At 40.5% G+C, this 19979-nt stretch overlaps 1 protein-coding gene across 1 annotated transcript; it reads right to left on the reverse strand.

The window, feature by feature from the left end:
- Nucleotides 1-711: 711 nt before the first annotated feature.
- On the reverse strand, nt 712-13814 carry frzb (frizzled related protein). Its single transcript, XM_028023432.1, has 8 exons — nt 13420-13814; nt 7329-7577; nt 5376-5411; nt 4201-4260; nt 3867-3932; nt 2930-3134; nt 2615-2678; nt 712-1373 (listed from the first exon to the last, which is right to left on the reverse strand). The coding sequence occupies exons 1-8, from the start codon at nt 13622-13624 to the stop codon at nt 1317-1319; spliced, it is 942 nt and encodes a 313-aa protein (XP_027879233.1). The 5' UTR covers nt 13625-13814; the 3' UTR covers nt 712-1316.
- Between the last annotated feature and the right edge of the window lie 6165 nt (nt 13815-19979).

Here is a 19979-nt window from a genome sequence, read left to right on the forward strand (position 1 = left end):
TTTTTTTTTCCCTCCAGGGGGTCTTTTGTGGGTTCTAGTGTCCCTTATATGACAGTAGGCTGACAGGAAACGGGGAAGAAGAGGGGGAAGACGTGCGGCAAATGTCGTCTGGTCCGGGAGTCGAACCCGCGACGGCCGCGTCGAGGACTGAAGGCCTCCAAATATGGGTCGCGCTAACAGCTACGCCACCACGGCATGCCCCCACAAGTGAGAACTAACTTATAAGCAATTACTTATGCTTCATAGAATCAATATTAGGGAATCTTTTACCTAAATAATGCTCATATCTTGCAGAAAAGTTTCTTGTAATTTACCTTTGTTTTACTTTAAGTGTACTAAGACTTGCATTAGAAACTAGACCAAAAATACCTGGTCAGATTTTGTGTTCGTGCAGTGTGCAAACTTCAAAGTCAGATTCAGATTTCCTACCCTGAGGCCTGTTAGCCTGGCAGCTGTTAAAAAACACGCAGAAAGAAGTTGCCTGTGAATTGGTCTCCGTTTAAAATTCACAAAGTCTGCATGTCGAACTAATAAACAAAATGAAGCAACGAACTAATAAAAACCAAACACACCACACAACCTAACCCTATCTAGGATTTGAGACTACGTCTGGGCCTGTATCGTTGTGGGTTTCTGGGTCTTTGTAAATTATGAGCAGTTGGTTGTTCAGCTTTAAGGTTTCCCATGAAATTAAACAATATGAGCCATGACCACATTGTAAGCAGCTGATTTAAGTTTATTGTCTACTAAAAAGGAGGGTTTCCGATCCAGAACCCAGAAATCTTTGGCAACAGTAGATGTTCTTGTTTCCGTGTTGGTAAATGCTCTTCCGTCTTTAAGCTGAGTGAAGTCCAGTTTGTGGTTCCAGATCCATTATGAGAAAACCCACATGGCTTTGCTGTCACTTAATGTCTTCTTTCCAATCACCATGGTAACTTGGGCCTCATCCAGGATTATATAAAATCAGAATCTGGAGGGGAGCAATTGAGCCAATATGGCTGCCTTTGAAAAACGTTTGGTCCAAAAACAAGAGAAGAAAAAAAAAAAAGCATTTGCCAACATATTTAAAGCTCCGCCTCTTCACTCGTTTGTATATACATACATACATACAGAGACACAATGACAAAAACACACTGAATAATGTCTGTGCAAAGAAAATGACAAGGCAAAAATCTAATCCCAAACAGTCTGAAAAATGAAGAGATGAACTACATTCAGCAAGGACAGCCTGTTATAGTGCAATATTAACACAAACACACACCCATACAGTCACATGCACACACACCCACACACACATTCAGACAGAGGGTGAGATCTCAGGGAGATCTTTGGCGTGAATATGCTGGGGGTGCCTGCAGGGCCTGATCCCATTTCTGGAGAGGAGAAAAAAAAACAAAGTGTGAAACTTCAAACCTACAAGAGGTTCCTGTTCTTGTAAGACGAGGAGAGTCGATACATGAACAGGTAAGAGAGCACCACCTGCTTACTGCTTCCAGCAGTAAGTCAAGAAGCAACTCAGAAAGTCTTAATATTCAAGTGAGACTAAATTTGTCCTTTTCTACAAATTTCCTCTCAAACTTCTCAGAACAAATGTCATCTCAGTAGATGTAGTTTTCTAACTACATGTCATTTTTCTGTGGAATGCAACTTTAAGCTATTTGCAGAAAGTTTGCCTATTGAAAGACTTTTTTGTGGAGCGTTTTGGAAATCTTTTAGAAGGAATGCAGCTTGGGAAACTACAACATCTAGGAGCAATACTACTTGACATACTACTGACTGGTGTTTGCAAAGTAGCCAATCCAGGAGTGCCAGTTTTTTTTTCCTTAGTGCTGATTGGCTGAAGCCCAAAGAGTGTAGATGAGAAAGACTGTAGATGTTAGCTTCTGTGGTAAATGGTTTCCACTGTACATATTAATGCATATGGAGGTACTCTGTACCGGGTTTATGTACTGTAAAAATTTAAAGAAATTTTTCTGTACTTCCTGCTTCACGCATTGCATTATGGGAAAACGAACAATTGGTTTGTTGTACAGATGGCATTAAAAACAGCTACCTGGACAATTTTTTCCCCTGAATAAAATCCTTTACTCCTTTGAGAGAGTAGTAGTTAACTGAGGTTGTCCGTTAACAACCTCAGTTAACAGGTTAACTCTGACTTTGGGAGACTGGCGTTTCTAACAGCGGAAATGTCTGCAAATGTACCAGGAGATGTGCTGAAAAAATACTGAAAATTTTAGTTTTTAATGACAGAAATGTTTGTGAATGTAACGGGAGATATGCTGAAAAAATTTGGAAAATTTTGGTATTGGATTAACAGAAATGTGAGTAAATTCAACATGACAAATTGTTATATCACAGTAAAAATCTGTTTTAGAGTTGACAGATATTTTCCTTTTTTTTCCCAATTGTGACCTACATTGGAAATGGGCTAGTATTTTATTTATTTTTTAAATAGCAAATATCCTAATTTATTAGGGTTGGTATGTTTAGGTACAATACTACCATATGATATCCCACCCACTCTAATTAGCATTAACTTGAGGCTAGTTAGCTCTGCCAGCTAACTGGCTAGTGGAGAGAGTCTCTTATGTGAATAATCAAGTCCAGTACAAACCTTGACTTTCCTGCGCATTTTGTCCTTCCACTTTTGCGCAATGGAGCTATCAATCAGAAGCAACCTACAGCCACAAGAAACATTAAGAGGTAAATAAAGTTCACAGTTGGACTTGTGAGCGACTCATTTCAATGGCAATCTACAGCATCAAACATCGAAGAAGGACAAGAAGGCCTAAAGTTATTGTTAAAGAAAAAAACACTATGACTGGAACACAGAAGTAGCAAGGTGAATTCACAATGCGTTTTGTCTTTATGTGTCCAGGTTCCACAGATATCTACAATGATACTTTTATTATAACTGTGCCACTCATACCTGGACCTTTCTTCATTCTCGTAGCCCATGATGATATACTCTTCCCCAGCGGTGAGAGGAGGACACAGGCAGGACGAGGAGTAGTAGAGCATCTGCGTCTCCTTAGGAATGTTGACCAGGGAGGACTTGAGCACCTCCTTCACGTCCACCACCGCCGTGGGCTCCAGGCCACGATTTCTAACCTCCCTCACCCTCGCTCTGATAACTGAAGAGCGAGAGAACATAGCTAAATTTTCTCTTCTGAACAAATTCCCTCCTATATGCAGTCAAGAAATTAGAATATGCGTTCCAATGAGGTTTGGTGGTCAGATTAAAAGTACCTTTTGAAAATAACCATAAGAACCCTATTCTGTGGAGCAGGATTTATTTTCATTGACCAAATCAAAATATTATGGTCTCTTTGGGTGTGCCTCAAGGTCCCCCCGTTGGCCCCAAAAGGTTTCATTTTACTATGTTAAACATAGGTCAAAGGTTTTTACATAGTTCGCAAATCCTACTGGTGTCAAATGTCAAACAGACCAAGAGTTAACTGAAATCTTCATTTAAAAGACACATAAAACAAAGAAATAATTTTTAATGTCTTCCTGACCAGCTTCCTGAAACCACTTTGCCCTTTCAGGAATTAATTTGATGCTTTCAACAGAAATAATACACCTCCTTCATACTTTTACCTGATATTGGCCCAATTATTTCTCATACAGCGCTATAGAAGTGTCAAGCCCAAAGACAGAATGCATTACTGGACCTCAGAGTGTTTTATTTAGAAGGATTAGGAGTTGGAAGAGGATCTTGGAGTCTGGATGTTGACGGATTTTTGTATAGAAAATTTTTTATATATTGTATTTGTACATTGTATCGTATATTATTGCACTTGAAATATTAATGATTATTATAGATCACATTTTAAAATAACATTTTCAAGTCTCAAATCACTCACCATAGTTATAGTTGTTGTTCACGTAAGTTTTCTGTCCCATTTTGACCGTCTTACACTTGCAGCGATCTAGAATCAAAACAAAAATATTTTATTGGGTTATATTTGTCATTCATTTCATTAGACCCTTAAAGCCTGCATTTATATTTCACAACCAGATGCTAAATTATTTAGAGATAGCTTGCTTTAATTTTCCATTTGCAATTGGTCCAAATTTAGGTGTGATGCTAATTAGCAACACTAGGTTAATAGGAATAAATTTTCAAATCTCAGTCACAAGTTTTCTCTCTCCTGCCCAAAATGGGAAAAAAGAGAAGAAGAGACAGTGGGGCCTCACCTCCATTTGGACCCTGGCAGTGGAAGTTGTTAGGGTCCATTGGAAAGTCTGGACTGGATTCTGTCATGGAAAAGCAGAGTTTGATTAAGGTCCAAGCATAGTGTAGCTGGGAAAATGTATACATTTTTATGTGATTTGGCCCTTCATCTGGGATTATACCACTACAAATTATTATTTATAAAAACTCAGATCAAAGTGGAGATTTGTAAAAACTTGGTAACTGTGTTTGCGTGTATACATGAGAAAGCAGAGATTTATGGTTCCATGTGCTGGAGTCTGCGATGAATAATGCACCAATATATAAACATACTTGCTTTGTCATGGTTCCCAAATCAACATTGTCTTGTGTTTTATTAACTTCATATTCTAATGCGCTTTTAAAAAGTAAGGGTGTCCCAATCTGATACTGATATCGGAAATTGGTCTGGTATCAGCCAACAAACAAAGTATTGGATTATATGAGTCTGCATCTAAAATCTCCAATATTAGCACACTGATAGAAGTACTCCGCTCCAGCATTTAGTCCGTCCCGGTATTTCTATCCACCAGAGCTTGTATTCAACGGAGAACCATTGGTTAATAATAAATGGGTCAGTTTCTTTTTATATCTATTGTTGACTACTGTTCTCGGTTTGAGTGATGTCACTTGATCAAGCCTTTTCTAACATTCCACACTACAAAACTAAATAAAAATATTGTTGATACTTGCAGATATCTTATCAAAGATGCGATATTGGTATCATATCGGAAGTGGAAAAGTTGTATTACAACACCCCTATTTAAAAATAGCTCAGTCTATATTTCTGTCCACACAAATGAACCTTCTGTGCGACATGTTTAACTCCAACCAGGAAGTCATTGTTGTTTTGAAGGATTCTGATTGGCTGACAGGTTTTAGCTTTGCACTACACTGTTTGGCATGTTTAAAACAACACAAAGGGTGTATTTGTGCAATTTAATGTGGATAAGAACTTTTCAGAAACCAAACAATAGTATTTTTTAAATGATGCAGCATTTTTAGAAAGATCCACCTACTGTACATGTGTAATAGTTAACACTGCTATGATAGCACTTTATATTTATGTTATCTTTGATTCCTCTTGTTGGAAGGTTCTACATAAGAAAATAAACTTTTGTTGTTTCTTTGTACATTTTATTAAATTTTAAAACCTCACCTGGGTTACACCTGGAGGGGTCCTGGAGGTATGGGTCTGCAGAAACATGGAGGGAAAATATTCACTCTTTCACAAGGAAGCTGGTTTTCTTATATAGAAAAAGGAAGTTAGAACATGTGTCCTGTCACTACACAGAGTAAACGAAATGATGTGTGACTGGTTTGGTGTGCTGGAAGAAACATTCCAGATAGATCTGATGCTAAATGTCACAGATTGATCAAAACCTGTCAGATGTGAGGTCACCAAGTGACTATAAGGCACCAAGCTGCTTTCGGTTGGAAGAAAGTTGTTGCTCAGATCCGCCTCCTAGTAAGTCCCATTGCAGCAACATTTTTAATCAAACCCAGAATCTAAAAGAAATCCCACGCATGATTTCAACCGTCTGCGCAGCGTTTCGTCAGAGCTGCGGATGGGATCAGCGCGGCCTCGGCTGAAGGCCAGATGAGCTCCGTTGGGTGGGCCCGTGGTTCTCCCCGCACACAGCGGCGCTTCCGTGCCTTGCTTTTGGACTTCGGGGGAACATTTTGGAAGTTTCACCCCGGCTGAACCGCAACAAATCACAGCGAGAGGACAATCCAAAGGCCCCCTGCCACGTCCACCGGGCCGTGGGCGTTTTGCCGCGGAGGTCAAGGAGATCAGGATGAGGTTGTGTTTTTTTTTTTGTTCTGTTTTGTTTTTTTTCTTCAGGACTCCCCGCTCCCGGCTCGGCTTGGAAAGAGGCCAAGGACAGCGAGGGTTTTACTGAGTGGAAAACGAGTGGGCTGCGTCTATCCAGGAGCTTTTTGAGAAAGTCGGTGGGAGTGGATTCAGAGGAGGAAATGACTCATGCTATCTGTGAGGAAAGCAAAACAGAGCTGCAGGAGAAGGAAGGCGGCTGAAAACGCTGATAGGACTCGGCTTCTCTGGGAAAACGGGCCACGTCTTTCAGAGAGAGATAGCATGCTAGTTCAGAAGCAGCTTAGAAACTTATCCATAAAAGTCCTTCAATTTGTGGCTTTTACAGGCAGCAGGAAGTCAGTGGGATTTACTTGAATGGGACAACTTTTACACTGCAAAAACACAAAATATTGACAAGAATTTTTGGTCTAGTTGTTAATGAAAATATCTTATTACACTTTAAAAAAAGGGCAAAGCTAAATTGCAAGTAATTATTCAGCAGGATACAGGAGCTTGGTAATAATTTATTCACATTGACAAAAAAGTACTTGTTGCATTGCCAGATTATTATTGCACCTATTACAGGGGAAAATGTCTCGCTACAAGTGAAGTAATTAGCCAATGGAACTAGTACTTTTTAAAATAAATATTTTTTATGACTTATAAAAAAAAAATCCTGAAAGTGTGGCGCGCATTTGTATTTAGCCCAGGAGTGTCCAATGTATGGTGTGGGGCAAATTAATGACTGTCTGAATTATTTTGTTTAGGCCTCAGGGGTTTGGTTGATGCAGATGGATACTTTTATTACTATTATTATCATTTGTTTGTTTTTTTGGCTCTAGTTGCCTTTATTTGATAGTGAACTGACAGGAAAGTGGATACTGAGAAAATGGGGAATACATGCAGCAAAGGTCACCAGGCAGGGAATCGAACCTGTGACCACCACATCGAGGACTAAGGCCTCCATACGTGGGTTGTGGTTAACCCCTGCGCCACCACAGCACCCCATACTTTTATTATTTATATATCTTTGCAAACAAATAAAATCATCTTGAAATAAAATAAATATTAAGTATGGTAGAAACTTTTTATGATTTACACCAGGGGTCACATTAACAGAACGTTTTCTATATTTGACTGTTTTTTTGTTTGTTGTTTTTTTTAAACGACAAAATAATCTGAAGTCTGTCTGTCATTACAATTTACTACAATTTACACCCCTGACTTCTCGGTGCAGATGAGAATTTCAGAATGTCCTCTACCCGTCAGCCATTTTATGAATGATTATGTGAATACCTGGTCCGTCTGCCTTGACGATGGCCTCAGGTGAGATGCACACTCCGCGGTCATACAGCGGCAGCTCGCCGCAGGCCAGGCTGTCGGGCCAGCTGTGGTTGTACCGCTTCATCACCGGCTCGCAGCCGGACTTCGCCCGCTCGCACACCGCCTTGCAGGGCTTGATAGGCTCATGCTGGAAGTCGATGGTGCAGATTGGGGCGTACATGGCACACAAGAAGAAGAGTAGATCTTGACTGCATCCAGTACCTGACAGAACAGGAAACCATAGAGGTTGTTTTTTTGTTTTTTTAAAAAACCAACCATGAAATTGCTTTTTTCATCTGGTTTGATTGGTTTGGAAAGCTTTCACATCCTTTATAGATTACATCATCAATTGAAAACTGCTTTTTGTATTTGCTCAGGTCATCAAAAATGTGTAAAACGTTTTCAGTCTCTTTTGCTCTGCATGTTATATTTTATCAAAAGCAATTGTCAAAATCAAACAAATATACATCAGATATATTAGTGAATGTTCCAGTTACTATGAATCAGAGGTATTACTAAACAGTAGGACTTGATATGGCTGAAAAATGTATCACGATATAAGGGTTCTGTATTAGTCGATAATAATTCTTGATTAGTTTTTACTTTTATTCCACAAATTTGGAACAAACTTCCAGAAAACTGTAAAACAGCTGAAACACTGACTTCTTTTAAATCTCAACTAAAAACCCACCTGTTTAGAATTGTATTTGAAATGTAATCAATTACAAATTTATTGATGGAACTTGACTTAATGCTTTGTTTTGATTATTGATTCTATGTTGCTTTGTGTTTCTGTGTTTGTAATGATGTAAAGCACTTTGAAATGTCTTGCTGCTGAAATGTGCTATGCAAATAAAATTTGATTGATTGATTGATTTTAAATATCTGTAATAAAAATTGGTGACATGACTTTTCCTGTTTTATCCACAGTTTTCACTTCACACCATTATTATTATTTTTTAAGCCGTTTTGAGACACGGTGGCGAAATATGAAACTGCTGCTGCGCAAGTTACTCAACAGGTTGTTGCTAGGTAACTCCCCCCCCCCCCCACACACACACACACACACATTCAGAAGCTAATGGTGGTGAGCCACATCTGCCTTGGGGCACTCTGGCAGACGTGAGGCTCAGTTCAAGGAACAGTTGCGCCAAACAAACTGTTTTACCAGTCCAACAGTCTGATCTTAACCTATAGTCACAGGATTTGGGTCTTGACCAAAAGGGCAAGATCCTGTAGAGACATTGAAATGCGTCTCTTCACCCGATCTCTTGGCCTTCAAGATCGGATGAGGAACTCAGTTTTTCGTGGGGAGCTCGTAGAGCGCTTCCTCATCAAAAGGTAGTCTTCCACCGAACCTCCCTTTGGAGGTTTTCCAGGCACCGCTTAAAACTTGGAGGAGGGAATATTTATCCCTTCTGACCTGGGAAAGCTCTGGGATCCCCAAAGTGAGTTGGAGCTTTGCCGGGGGAAAGAGGCATCTAAGTTTGCCTCAACAACCCGGTTTCATAGAAGTGGACGACAATAGATGGATGGCAGTGAGGTACAACATCAAGAACATAAAGCAACTTCCTTCCTCTCCCGGGAGGCTCCTACATCTGCTAAATGGAAACATTTTTGAAGGATGCTTACTCAGTCTCAGCTCAGTTCTTTCGAACTTGAGTTGTTGGTTTTTCCCCTCAGCAGGAAGGACTTCTCTTACAGCAGAGCAGCGTGTTGCATTCAGGAACCGTGGACCGACTGACCGCACGCAGGAGGTGCAGCCGGAGGGTTACCGCGACTTCCACCCCGCTGCACGTTTCAAACAAGACGGAACCAGAAGAGGTTCAAAACAGGGTGGGAGATAAATCAGCCTTTTTATTGTAAGAGCATGCCTGAGGTTTGGCTGTGCGGCTTCTCAATGAAGTCACAGAAAGATGTTGAACTCATAACCTGAAGCTGCTTCCTAAATGTTGGATCATGGGTCTCTCATTAGGGCGTTTTGTTTTTAGTTGGAGTTTTCTCACTTGCAACTTTTAAGACTCGTATAAACTCAGCTGCGCTCAGCTAATCCCAAAACGTCAGGAGGACAGTTTGAATTCCACCAAATTTCTACTGTTCTTCTAAAATTTATTCAGAATACAGTCGTGCTAAAGTATTCATCACATTTTCACATTCTGTCACGTTCCAACCATAAACATCTGTGGATTTTGTTAAGTTTTCACCTCATTGACTAACACGCTGCTACCTTCAAGACTCAAAGTTAAAACTTAAACCAAGGCTAAAAACCAAGGCTCGACAGTAAATCCAAAATATACGTCACAATAGACATGTGATCAATAACAATTGAAAATATATCCAATAGGATGTTCTAGGATTTCACTGAACTTTGTGCCAGAACCGCACAGCATTCTGAGGGATGTAGGCAGAGGAAAGGTTTTAGCTGCTCAATCTCTCACAGCTTGCTGAGCTAGGTTGGTAGCTTAGCTTAGCTCTCTCACAACCCCTGATGTAAACCATTTCATTGTTGCTATGGTGATATCTTTAGGATTATTGTTGTGCTGGTAGGTGAACCTCAGCCATATTCTCGGGTATTTTAAGGATTTCACCAGGTTTTCTCCCAGGACTGCTCTGTGTTTACCTCCGTCTGTCAGCCCTCCAAAGAATCCCCACAGCATGATACTCCCACCACCATGTTTCAGTGTGGAGGACGGAATGCCGAGGGTGACAGAGTGCAAGTTTTCTGCCAAAGCAGCGTTTCACATGCAGTCCAACATGTGAAATCCTTCCACATTTTCTATGCCGGCAAATGGAAATTCTCTCGACTTTCTCTCGACAGTCGCTGAGTCGTTAGTCGGTTATCTAAAACCCAAAATCTTTCTCCTTTTTCCTCCTGTATTTAAGAGAAGAAAGATTTTCTCATCTTTAACAGAAGGACAAAACTGAAACAGTGTAGTTCAGTACAGCTGGAGAAATTCACATACAGAGAGCGGCTACGTTTTCTGTTCATTTGAAAATCAAAATATCCAAGCGCATTGTCCGAAATGTGACAAAGCAATTCCTTTTGCAATATCTGGAAGGAATTGGAGAGCACTTTTTAAAGACATTTGAAAAAGATTTCTCTTTTAAATCTAAACCATAAATGTCCACTTAATGAAAATCCCAATACTCAAAAGTATTCGGTGCACACAGAGGTTGGTGGGAAAAAGAAGAAAAACACACACCAGGCTTTGTCGATGTTAGTGGGATTCATCCAGTAAGCAGTACGGATAACTGAACTGTATTTCCTGGCAGTTCATCCAGTTTTCTGCTTGAGGATCAGATGTTCCAAATCCAGTTGGATGTGCAAAGGCAACAGAAAACAAGCGTCAACGAGCACAGCAGACGGCAACGTTTCGTCCCCCAGGGAAACTGAAAGCCAAACTTAGCCAAATCAAGTTCTCCATTTTGTTGCAAGAGAAGTTATAGTTACTATTCTCCCTGAGATATGTCTTGATAAGGAGCATAAGTCGATACAAAAACAAAGAAAACCCTCACACAGTCAAATATCTTTGGTCTATAGACTTAGCTAGTGTGTGTGCAGAATGTGCAGATCTACCAAGTATTTTTATCCAGTTTCTAGTGTAAATATCTTAGTTCACTCAAAATAAGACAAAACCAACTTACAAGTAACTTTTCAACTATAAATAGGAGCTTGATGTAAGTCAATAACTCCTTAATATTGATGAAAAAGTACTAGTTGCATCGGCAGATTAATTCACTTCTAATATGGGAAAAATGTCTCATATTAAGTATAATAATCTGCCGATGGAACTAGTACATTTTCATCAATATTAAGGAGTTATTGACTTACATCAAGCTCCTATTTATACTTGAAAAGTTACTTGTAAGTTGGTTTAGTCTTATTTTAAATGTATTAAGATATTTACACCAGAAACTAGACTAAAATACTTGGTGAGATTTTGTGTTTTTGCAGTGTAGTGGCTCACATAGCTGCTGAAAAAATCGTCACATTCCATTTCTGTCATTTCCCCCTGGATTTGATCACTGCATCCACCACTATTTTAATGTGAAGCCATGCGGATATCTAAAATATCTGACCCCCAAACCCCCCCAAAAAACTAAACAAAAAATCAGACCTCCATCTCCATGGTTGGTTGCTTGTCGCTCAAGTGTGACTGAAAAGGCTGATCCTGCGTGAAACTAAAACCAGCAGCACAAAACACAGAGAAGCAGAACAGAGCCACATAATTTATATCTGTGGGATTCGTGTAATGCATCATGGTGGCTCAGGTGCTTAGTCTTGGCGAATGCATGGCCTTGTTTTGCCTGCCAAGGTTATCAGTACCTGGCAGGCACTGAGAGACCTGATTATCTGAAAACCAGGGGGAAGTTCGGCACAGCCGAAACAAATATTCCTCACGATTAATCGCGATGAATTTGTTATTAAAATTGCCATCAACTACTTTAGTGACACCAACAACTGCTGAAGGAAACGACATGAAAACCTCACAGAACAAGAGAACAACTTCCTTCTTCATGAAATGTAAACAAAAATGGAGTGGTGTCTGATTTTAGCGGTTGTATAATTTCTCTTTTGTCTTTTAGGAAACCCACGAGCCATTTCTTGCGTTTGTTTAGGTTGCATTTACCCAGAATGCCCTGCTTTTGGAGCCGCCTCCGGTCCAGCCCGCCTGGGGTTCACATATGCACGCGAACTGCACCGGACTTCACTTTAATCAAACAGACACAAAGGCTTGAAGTTTGTTGTTTGTTTTTTTTAGTCCGCATCAGATTTGAAATTAGAGTTTGATTAAAGAGAACCAAACAGGCCAGGTGTGAACGTAGCCGAAGTACCTCAAGGTTCCTCCAGGGGGAGCTGGCCCTGCGACCGAGCTGAGCCCAGAAAAGCAGAGGATAATAGATGGATGGATGGAAAAGTTTATAATGAATGAGTAAAAACTGAAAAATGACCTGATTTATTAATATTTTTGTATTTTGCACAAAGAGAACAAATATTTTTGTTTTACACGAAAGAAAAAGCTTTAAAAAAAAAAAAACGTTCCTAACCCCCTGCGCCACCACAGCACGCCCCACGTTTGGAGGCCTTAATCCTCGACGTCGCGGGTTCGACTTCCGGTCCCCGCGACCTTTGCCGCATGTCCTCCCCTCTTTCCTGTCTGCCTACTGTCGCAAAAAAATATGAGCCACTAGCGCCGCAAAAACTCTTCCGGGAAAAAAGCAAAAACAAAAAAACTTAGTATCTAATGTGCTGAATAAGAAAACTAGTAAGAGATTAAAATCCCAGACAATTAAAACTGGATGCCAGCTCATATTTTAAAGATTTTTTTTTTTTCATTCTGCGCTGAGCTTTGAGTTTTTTTGGAGGGAGGAAAGAAAATACTTAGGTTTTTTTTGTCTAAGATGATTTATGCGAATACTTAAATGTTAAATATTAAGATGCCTAGCAAGGAACCTTGAAGGATGCCCTTTTAAAAATTAAAAAATAAAGACTCCTTTAAGTATGATTTGTGACCTTCCTAAAATAATGACCGAAGTCTTTTTTTTTCCCCAAGTGATTTTTAGTCAAAATAAATAACTATATATCTATCTATCTATCTATCTATCTATATAGATAGATATATATATAGATATCTATCTATCTATATAGATAGATATATATATAGATATATATCTATCTATATAGATAGATATATATCTATCTATATAGATAGATATATCTATATTATCATCTCCCCCTTTTTTATTTAAGTGGAAAAAAAAATACTTTTGGCAAAAATCACTTCTGTCATTATTTTAGGAAGGTGACGATTTGGAAAGCACCAGTTGATTCCTGGGGGGGAAAAAACTTTTCATTGAACTTTTGGGATCAAATGTCACATTATTGTAACCAAAATAAGGAACTTAGAAGCATATATCATGAAGAGGCTGATGAAAACTTTGCGTGAAAACTTAAAAAAAAAAAAACAACAACCTAAAAATAACACTGAAACTAAAAATAAAAATGTATCCAGATATTGTAGAAAACGCTTGATTTATGTTTAATTGGTTTTTATTAACTCACCCAGCAGCCCCTCAAACTGCTCGATGGCCAGCACCGCGTTGTCCTGCGTGCTGTGGTGGAGGTGGTTCGGCATCTTGGTCATGTTCCACGGCATGGACCGGCACAGCGGGATCCGGACCGGCTCGCAGGCTGCAGCCCGGACAGCGGGCGGCCACAGGGCGCAGGACGCGGCCAGCAGAGACACGCAGAGTCCCGCGGAGAGCATGACCGGGGCGGGGGGGGAGGTGATGGGGCGGTGAAAAGGAACGGCGGTCCAGTCGGTGCTCGGTGAAGTTAGATCCAAATCAGGACGGGACCTGACCTGCTGCTGCTGCTCTCTGCTCCTGCAGCTAGAGCAAGGGTGGAGTTGCTTTCTTATGCAGACTCACACCACCACCTCCTCCTCTTCTTCTCCTCTTCCTCAGGCCTTCCTCTTCTACTATGCTCACCTCTCCTCCTCCTCCTCCTCCTCCTCCTCCTCCTCCTCTTCCCTTATCCTATGCACTAAAAAAACAGATTCCTTTTTGATGAAAAGTCAACATTGCTTAAGCCCCGGAAAGCTCCTGGGTGCTTGTGCCATTACATCTACAGGAGTAAGTGTGGGGCACTCACTGGCTGCATTTCCCTCCACCTAAAGTTGGAGTAATCCCACTGCAGGCTGCATTACACTTATATATTCAAGGTTTATTAGATGCAGTTATTAGTCTTCTGTCTATTTTGGTGTCCTGGGATATATATGCCTGTCTGTTTCTAGTTTTGCGGGGGCCCAAATTACAGTGAAGAAATTTCTAACTCCTTACGTGGCTCACTGAAATGCCACCATCTATTACATGTTAGAAGCGAGGCAGTGTGCAGTTAAAGGGGCTGTTACATGTGTTTTCAGGCAACATAGTGCCAGTACATAACTTCAGTTGTTATAAAAATGTTGTATACTTAACCCAGTGGCGCAGTTGGTAGAGCTGTTGCCTTGCAGCAAGAAGGTCCTGGGTTCGATTCCCGCTCTGGGGTCTTTCTGCACAGAGTTTGCATGTTCTCCCTGTGCATGCTGGGTTCTCTGGCTTCCTCCCACAGTCCAAAAACATAACTGTTAGGTGTGTGCATGGTTGTGTGTCCTGCCCTGCGACAGACTGGCGAACCCCTCCCGGAACGTTAGCTGGCACCAGCACCCCTCCCGACCCCACTAGGGACAAGGGTGTATAGAAAACGGATGGACTTATGTTGGGGATCAAATTGACTTTTTTTTTTTTTTGCATGAAACCTTTTCTATCTGTCTTAATAGATACATATACATATAATAATAATTGAAAAATTATTAATCATTTGTTACCCCCCCCCGTCTACTTTTTACATAGATACTGATACTGTTCGGGTCAGTTTGACCCGGCAGTCAAGTTTAAGGGTAAAAAATGTCAAAAAATGTCCGATTCTGTATGTTTCCTTGCAGCTATGAACCATATTTCACCCCACACACACACTCATACACCACACACACACATGCACTGCTCTGTGAGGCAACAGAACTGCCTGAATACTTGGAAACTGCAGCTCTGAGGAGGAGCCATGTCCTCGAAGGCGGAGCTAGGTCCACCCAGGTGTTTTGCACAGCTTAATGGTTGCCATTGGAGATTAAAGGATTCCTCAAACGTGCATGAAAGAATCCAAGCAACACTCCAGGTATGTTTTGACATTACAACATGATGTGAAATTCCAAAACGTCTATCTTACATAATAATGCTGTTTTAATTTTACTGCGATGAGGCTGAACATGTAGCTTTGGGGCCCCCTGGTGGCTAGGAGGTCGCAAGCAGTCACCTACTGTAGCTTGCCTATGACAAATGGTCTCCAGGGTCTTTTTTTTTCTTCAAAGCATTGTTTATTTATAAAGCGCTTTAGATAAAGTGCTTTACAGGTATACTAAAGGAAATAAAATGAAGGCAATAATAATAGCACAAAACTAAGAAAACTACAAGGTTGACATAATTAATTAAGTCATAACACAAAGGCGCTATATGGAATTATACACCGGTATAAAAAGACGAGTTTTCAAAACAGTTTTAAAATAATTTAGAGATCCAGCAAACCTCACAGATTGTTCCAAAGACTGGAACAGTCTTAAGGACATTATGAAGAAGCTCATTTTTAACTTTCCTTATAAGTCTCCGGTGATAAAAAAAAAAAAAAAAGTAATAAAGATTTAATTCCAAAATCAAACATATAAACATGGAGAAAGTGAAACATTATGTTTTTGTTCAATAGAATCACATTCAGAGACTTGCTATAGTTAAGACATTAACTGTGTTTTACACGAATGGAACCAGAAAATTTTATACAACCTGTCAAACAGAGTGGGAAAGTATTTATTTTAAAAAGATGCACAGCATCTTTTTTAACGTATCAACATGTTATTGGCTGAAACCTACCAGAAACTAACCAGACCCGTTAGTTTGTTTTTAAAAAGCCCTTCTGTCCTCCACCCATCATCTGGATTAATTGCATCTGTTTGAATTAACTGCAAATTGACATAATGAAAATGAATTTACTTAATGGAAACACAGCAATTTTGAAAAGAAAAAAACAACATGATTTTTGGGTAAGAAGTTATTGGCCTATCAAAACCATTTGTTTTCCACATCACAATTGTTACGTGATCAACAACCAGACGTCACCACAGATGAAAACGTGGAAGAGGACAAGGTTTTATTTGTAGTTTTTTCTTGCAGCTGGCTCCAGCGGAGCTCTGAGAGTCTCTCAGCTTCACACAGTTCAGTAAAAGATTCGCCATTCTGTTGAATCCATCGCTCTAATGTAAAATCACCGACTGCAATTTCCCCAAAAACGCCGCATACGTAGCCACTCCCAAGTAGGCGGGGCTTGTCGCTCCGACGCCCGATAGATGATGAGCTAGCGCCATGACTGAAGCGTGAATATATTTCATGTAACTGTCACTGTCGCGATTTTCAGTGAGTTGTGACGTGCACAAGCTCCTTCACATGCGATTTTAATTAAATTTCCTATTTAAAATAAATTAGAAAGCACAGTTTTTGCAATAGAAAAATTGCTAGATTGGCATTAGCACATCTATAATTTTTCAATGGGAATGCAGTTAACCGATCAAACTCCATCCTTGTCAGCATTGGTAGGATCATGTTAGAACACCAGGGACAAGATGGTGGACCTGCAGGACATCATGCTAACAGCTAACAGTTTGGTGAGAACTCAACTCTGTGTATTATTATTGTTTTTTTTTACCCATAACCTCACTTGTGAACTTGCTTTGCTTTCTTTATGTCTTACTTGGGTTTCTGCCGACATCTGGTGTGAATTATATGCCAATGGCCCCATTAGAAATACTTAAACTGAGAAAGAATTAACACATTCAGTTCTTATTTCTTTTCACTGTATGTTTGTTTTTATGACATGGCACAGCAAACTGAAAGAGATCATATCCAGCTGTATTACCCCTTAATAGCATTGCTATGCAGACGCTGGACCTTGAGAGAATTCAACATGCACTGAGCCGCTATTTGAATTCAAAAGTCTGGGAATTGTTGCACTAGACAGTTATTTACAGAAACAGAGCAACTTGCTGGTTGCCTCACAACTAAATGAAAAATGATTCTGTGGAAAACGCCTGTTTACCTGCATTCATTTGGAAACAAATGTCTTTCCTTTAGTGTGATACAGTCAACAAATAAAATTATGAAATGAAAATATATTTTACATTTCATAAAACACCTTAAAGACCTTAAAGAGACTATTTTTCCTTTATTGCTAGATTGTGCAATCTAGCAATAAATCTAGTAAATCAAAAATCAAATCCAAATTTATTTGTATATCACATTGCAGCAACAAGACAGCTCAAAGTGCCTTACATCATAAAAATATGAGAACAACATATTTGTTGTTCTCAATAAAGCATGAAAACATTGTACGGTCACCAATTGTGAAACCAGTTACAAACATTACATTGTGTCAAATGCCATAATCAAAATCACCAACACCCATCAAATATGTCGATCAATATTCCAGTTGTTATGATTCAAAAGTGGCCTTAAACAGCTGGGTTTTTATTCTTGATTTAAAGGAGCTCAGTGTTTCGGCTGTTCTCAGTTTTTGGAAGTTGTGTTACACAGAAGCTGAATGCTGCTTCTCCATGTTTGGTTCTGGTTCTGGGGATGCAGAACAGAACCAGAACCAGAATCAGAAGACCTGGGAGGTTTGGAAGGTTGATACATCAGCAGATCTGTAATGTACTGTGGTTCTAAGCCATTGAGTGATTTCTAAGTATTTTAGTACATCTCATAAATTACAATATTGGGTAAATGTGTCAAAATGTCTTACCAGTGATCTCAGAAAGTGAAACTCACATATTGTATAAAATGATCATAGATTGATACATTCAAAGCTTTTTTGTCTTTTCTTGTTATTTTTTGATGATTATTTCTTCCAGAGAATGAAATCCCAAAAGTCAGTCTTTCAGAACAATTAGAATCCTGTGGCAAAGGTCATTAATGGAAACTCATGTTGTCACAGCCTAATCAGGTAATTAACTCAAAACACCTGCTAAGGTTTCCTGAGCCTTTAAACCGTCTCTCAGTCGGGTCAGTCAGCTACACGATCTGCTGACTGGACATGTCCAGAGGACGGTGATGGACACCTGTCACGAAGAGGGGAACACACACACACGCACACACACACACACACCCACCCACCCACACGCCCACAAACGTCCACAGCTGAAGAAGCTGGTGGTTCACAGAGTTCTGTAGCCAAGCATGTTAACGGAAAGTACAGAGGAGAAACAAAGGTTCAAAAGAAGGTGTTAGAAACAGGAACAGTGCAGAGATTGGGACTGACATGTGGGGTGAAGGTAACACAGGGATCTGGCAAAAAACGGTAAAATGTCTCTCTGACTGACTGCTGCTGAGCTTTCAGCTGCTTTTCCTTGATCCTCACAGTCTCACAGAGAACCCCCCCCCCAGTAGTGATTAGGTTAACGTGCCTCCAGGCCTGGTCGCAAAACCGTCGTTGTCTCTGATTCAGGTTTTCAGATCAAATCAGTGATTCCTCGAGTGACCGCGGGTGTCGTGGGAAACCTCCACATCCGCCTAAACACAGAAGCGGCAACTTGACCCGTCACCGATGCTGGGAGTACTGGGACGAACCCGTAACTGATTGAGTGGCTGGAGGCGACCTTTGACCCAGGCAGGGCTTGTTGCATTAACAGCCCCGTTATTGGTCCATTAAACCTGAGTATGACGCAGCAAACTGAAGCACTTTTTGTGTGTGTGTGTGTGTGTGTGTGTGTTGATGGTTAGTAATGATTGTCAGATGTTGGAGGAGCTTCCCATGTAAGGATTGAGTTACAGCCAACACACACACACACACGCCCACACACACACACGCCCACACACACACACAAACGCACGCACACGCACACACACACACACATGCATTCACACCCTTGGCCTCTCTGGGTTTTCTGACTCATGGATCAACATGCAGAGAACTGAATCAGCACTTTGTCTTCCATCATTCGCTTACCTCTCTCTTTCTTTCTGTCTTTCTTTCTTCCACCCCCGTTCTCGACCCGTTTTTCTTTCTTCTGCATGTTCTCATGATTTAATCTCTGTAAGTGTTTTTTTTTTTCTGACGTAAAAGCTTCTTTTAGTTGGCAGGAAAAAATCTTATCAGAGGAATGAACACACACATTCCCAAAGGTAAACACACACATAGACTGGAAGCACATTCGTTTTTCCCAATGTTTTTTCTGTCTCTTTTTCTTCCCTACCCCCCCAACATCACCTCTTCTGTCAGGTTTTTCATTTTGTCCCGTCTTCTGCATCTCCTCATCTCGTTCTTATCACTTTTGAGGTTTCGGATCAGAGGAAGGGGCTTCTCGTATCCCTGGATTGCATTATGTCATCGATGGTCCTCTCTCAAAGATAGCTGTGCTAACGTGTCCTGGCCAGTGCGGTGCGGGAGGGGCATGGGGTGAGGTTGGGGGTTGAGAAGATTCAGTTTCACCCAGAGAGAAAGCTAGTTCTCGCTGCATGTGGAAATATTCTTGGAAACTACCAAAATTGATTCCAACATAAATACGACTGCAGCTGTACACACACACACACACACACACACACACCCCGCACGCACACACATGCCCGCACACTCAGGGTATTGCGAAGGATTGAATGTAATCTGGAACAATTGCTGGTTTTGCAGCATGTTTGCAGAAAAAAGTGACTGGTGGCTGCAGTGTTGGATTTATGACGCGTAGTTAAATAAAGCCAGCGCAGCGCAGGTGGACATATTCACTGCAAATAGTTTTCATCCTCCTCTAAAACCTGCTGCCCTCTGCAGCTGGAACACATAAAGTCATCTGTGAAGGTTTACCCTTCTGGTTGAAGACACTGTTCAGTAGGTACTTAGAGGGCTTTCTCGCCAATCAAAACACATCCTAGTAGGTTATATGGTGCTTTTAGCACTTAAATGCCAATAATAAAAAGGTAAATGAAGCACCATGTGCCCTTCAGATGGCTTCAGGTTTTCTCTGGCTGTTAAAGGGGCAGCATCATGCATAT

This window comes from Xiphophorus couchianus, chromosome 7, assembly GCF_001444195.1.
Source record: "Xiphophorus couchianus chromosome 7, X_couchianus-1.0, whole genome shotgun sequence".
Lineage (NCBI taxonomy): Eukaryota > Metazoa > Chordata > Actinopteri > Cyprinodontiformes > Poeciliidae > Xiphophorus > Xiphophorus couchianus.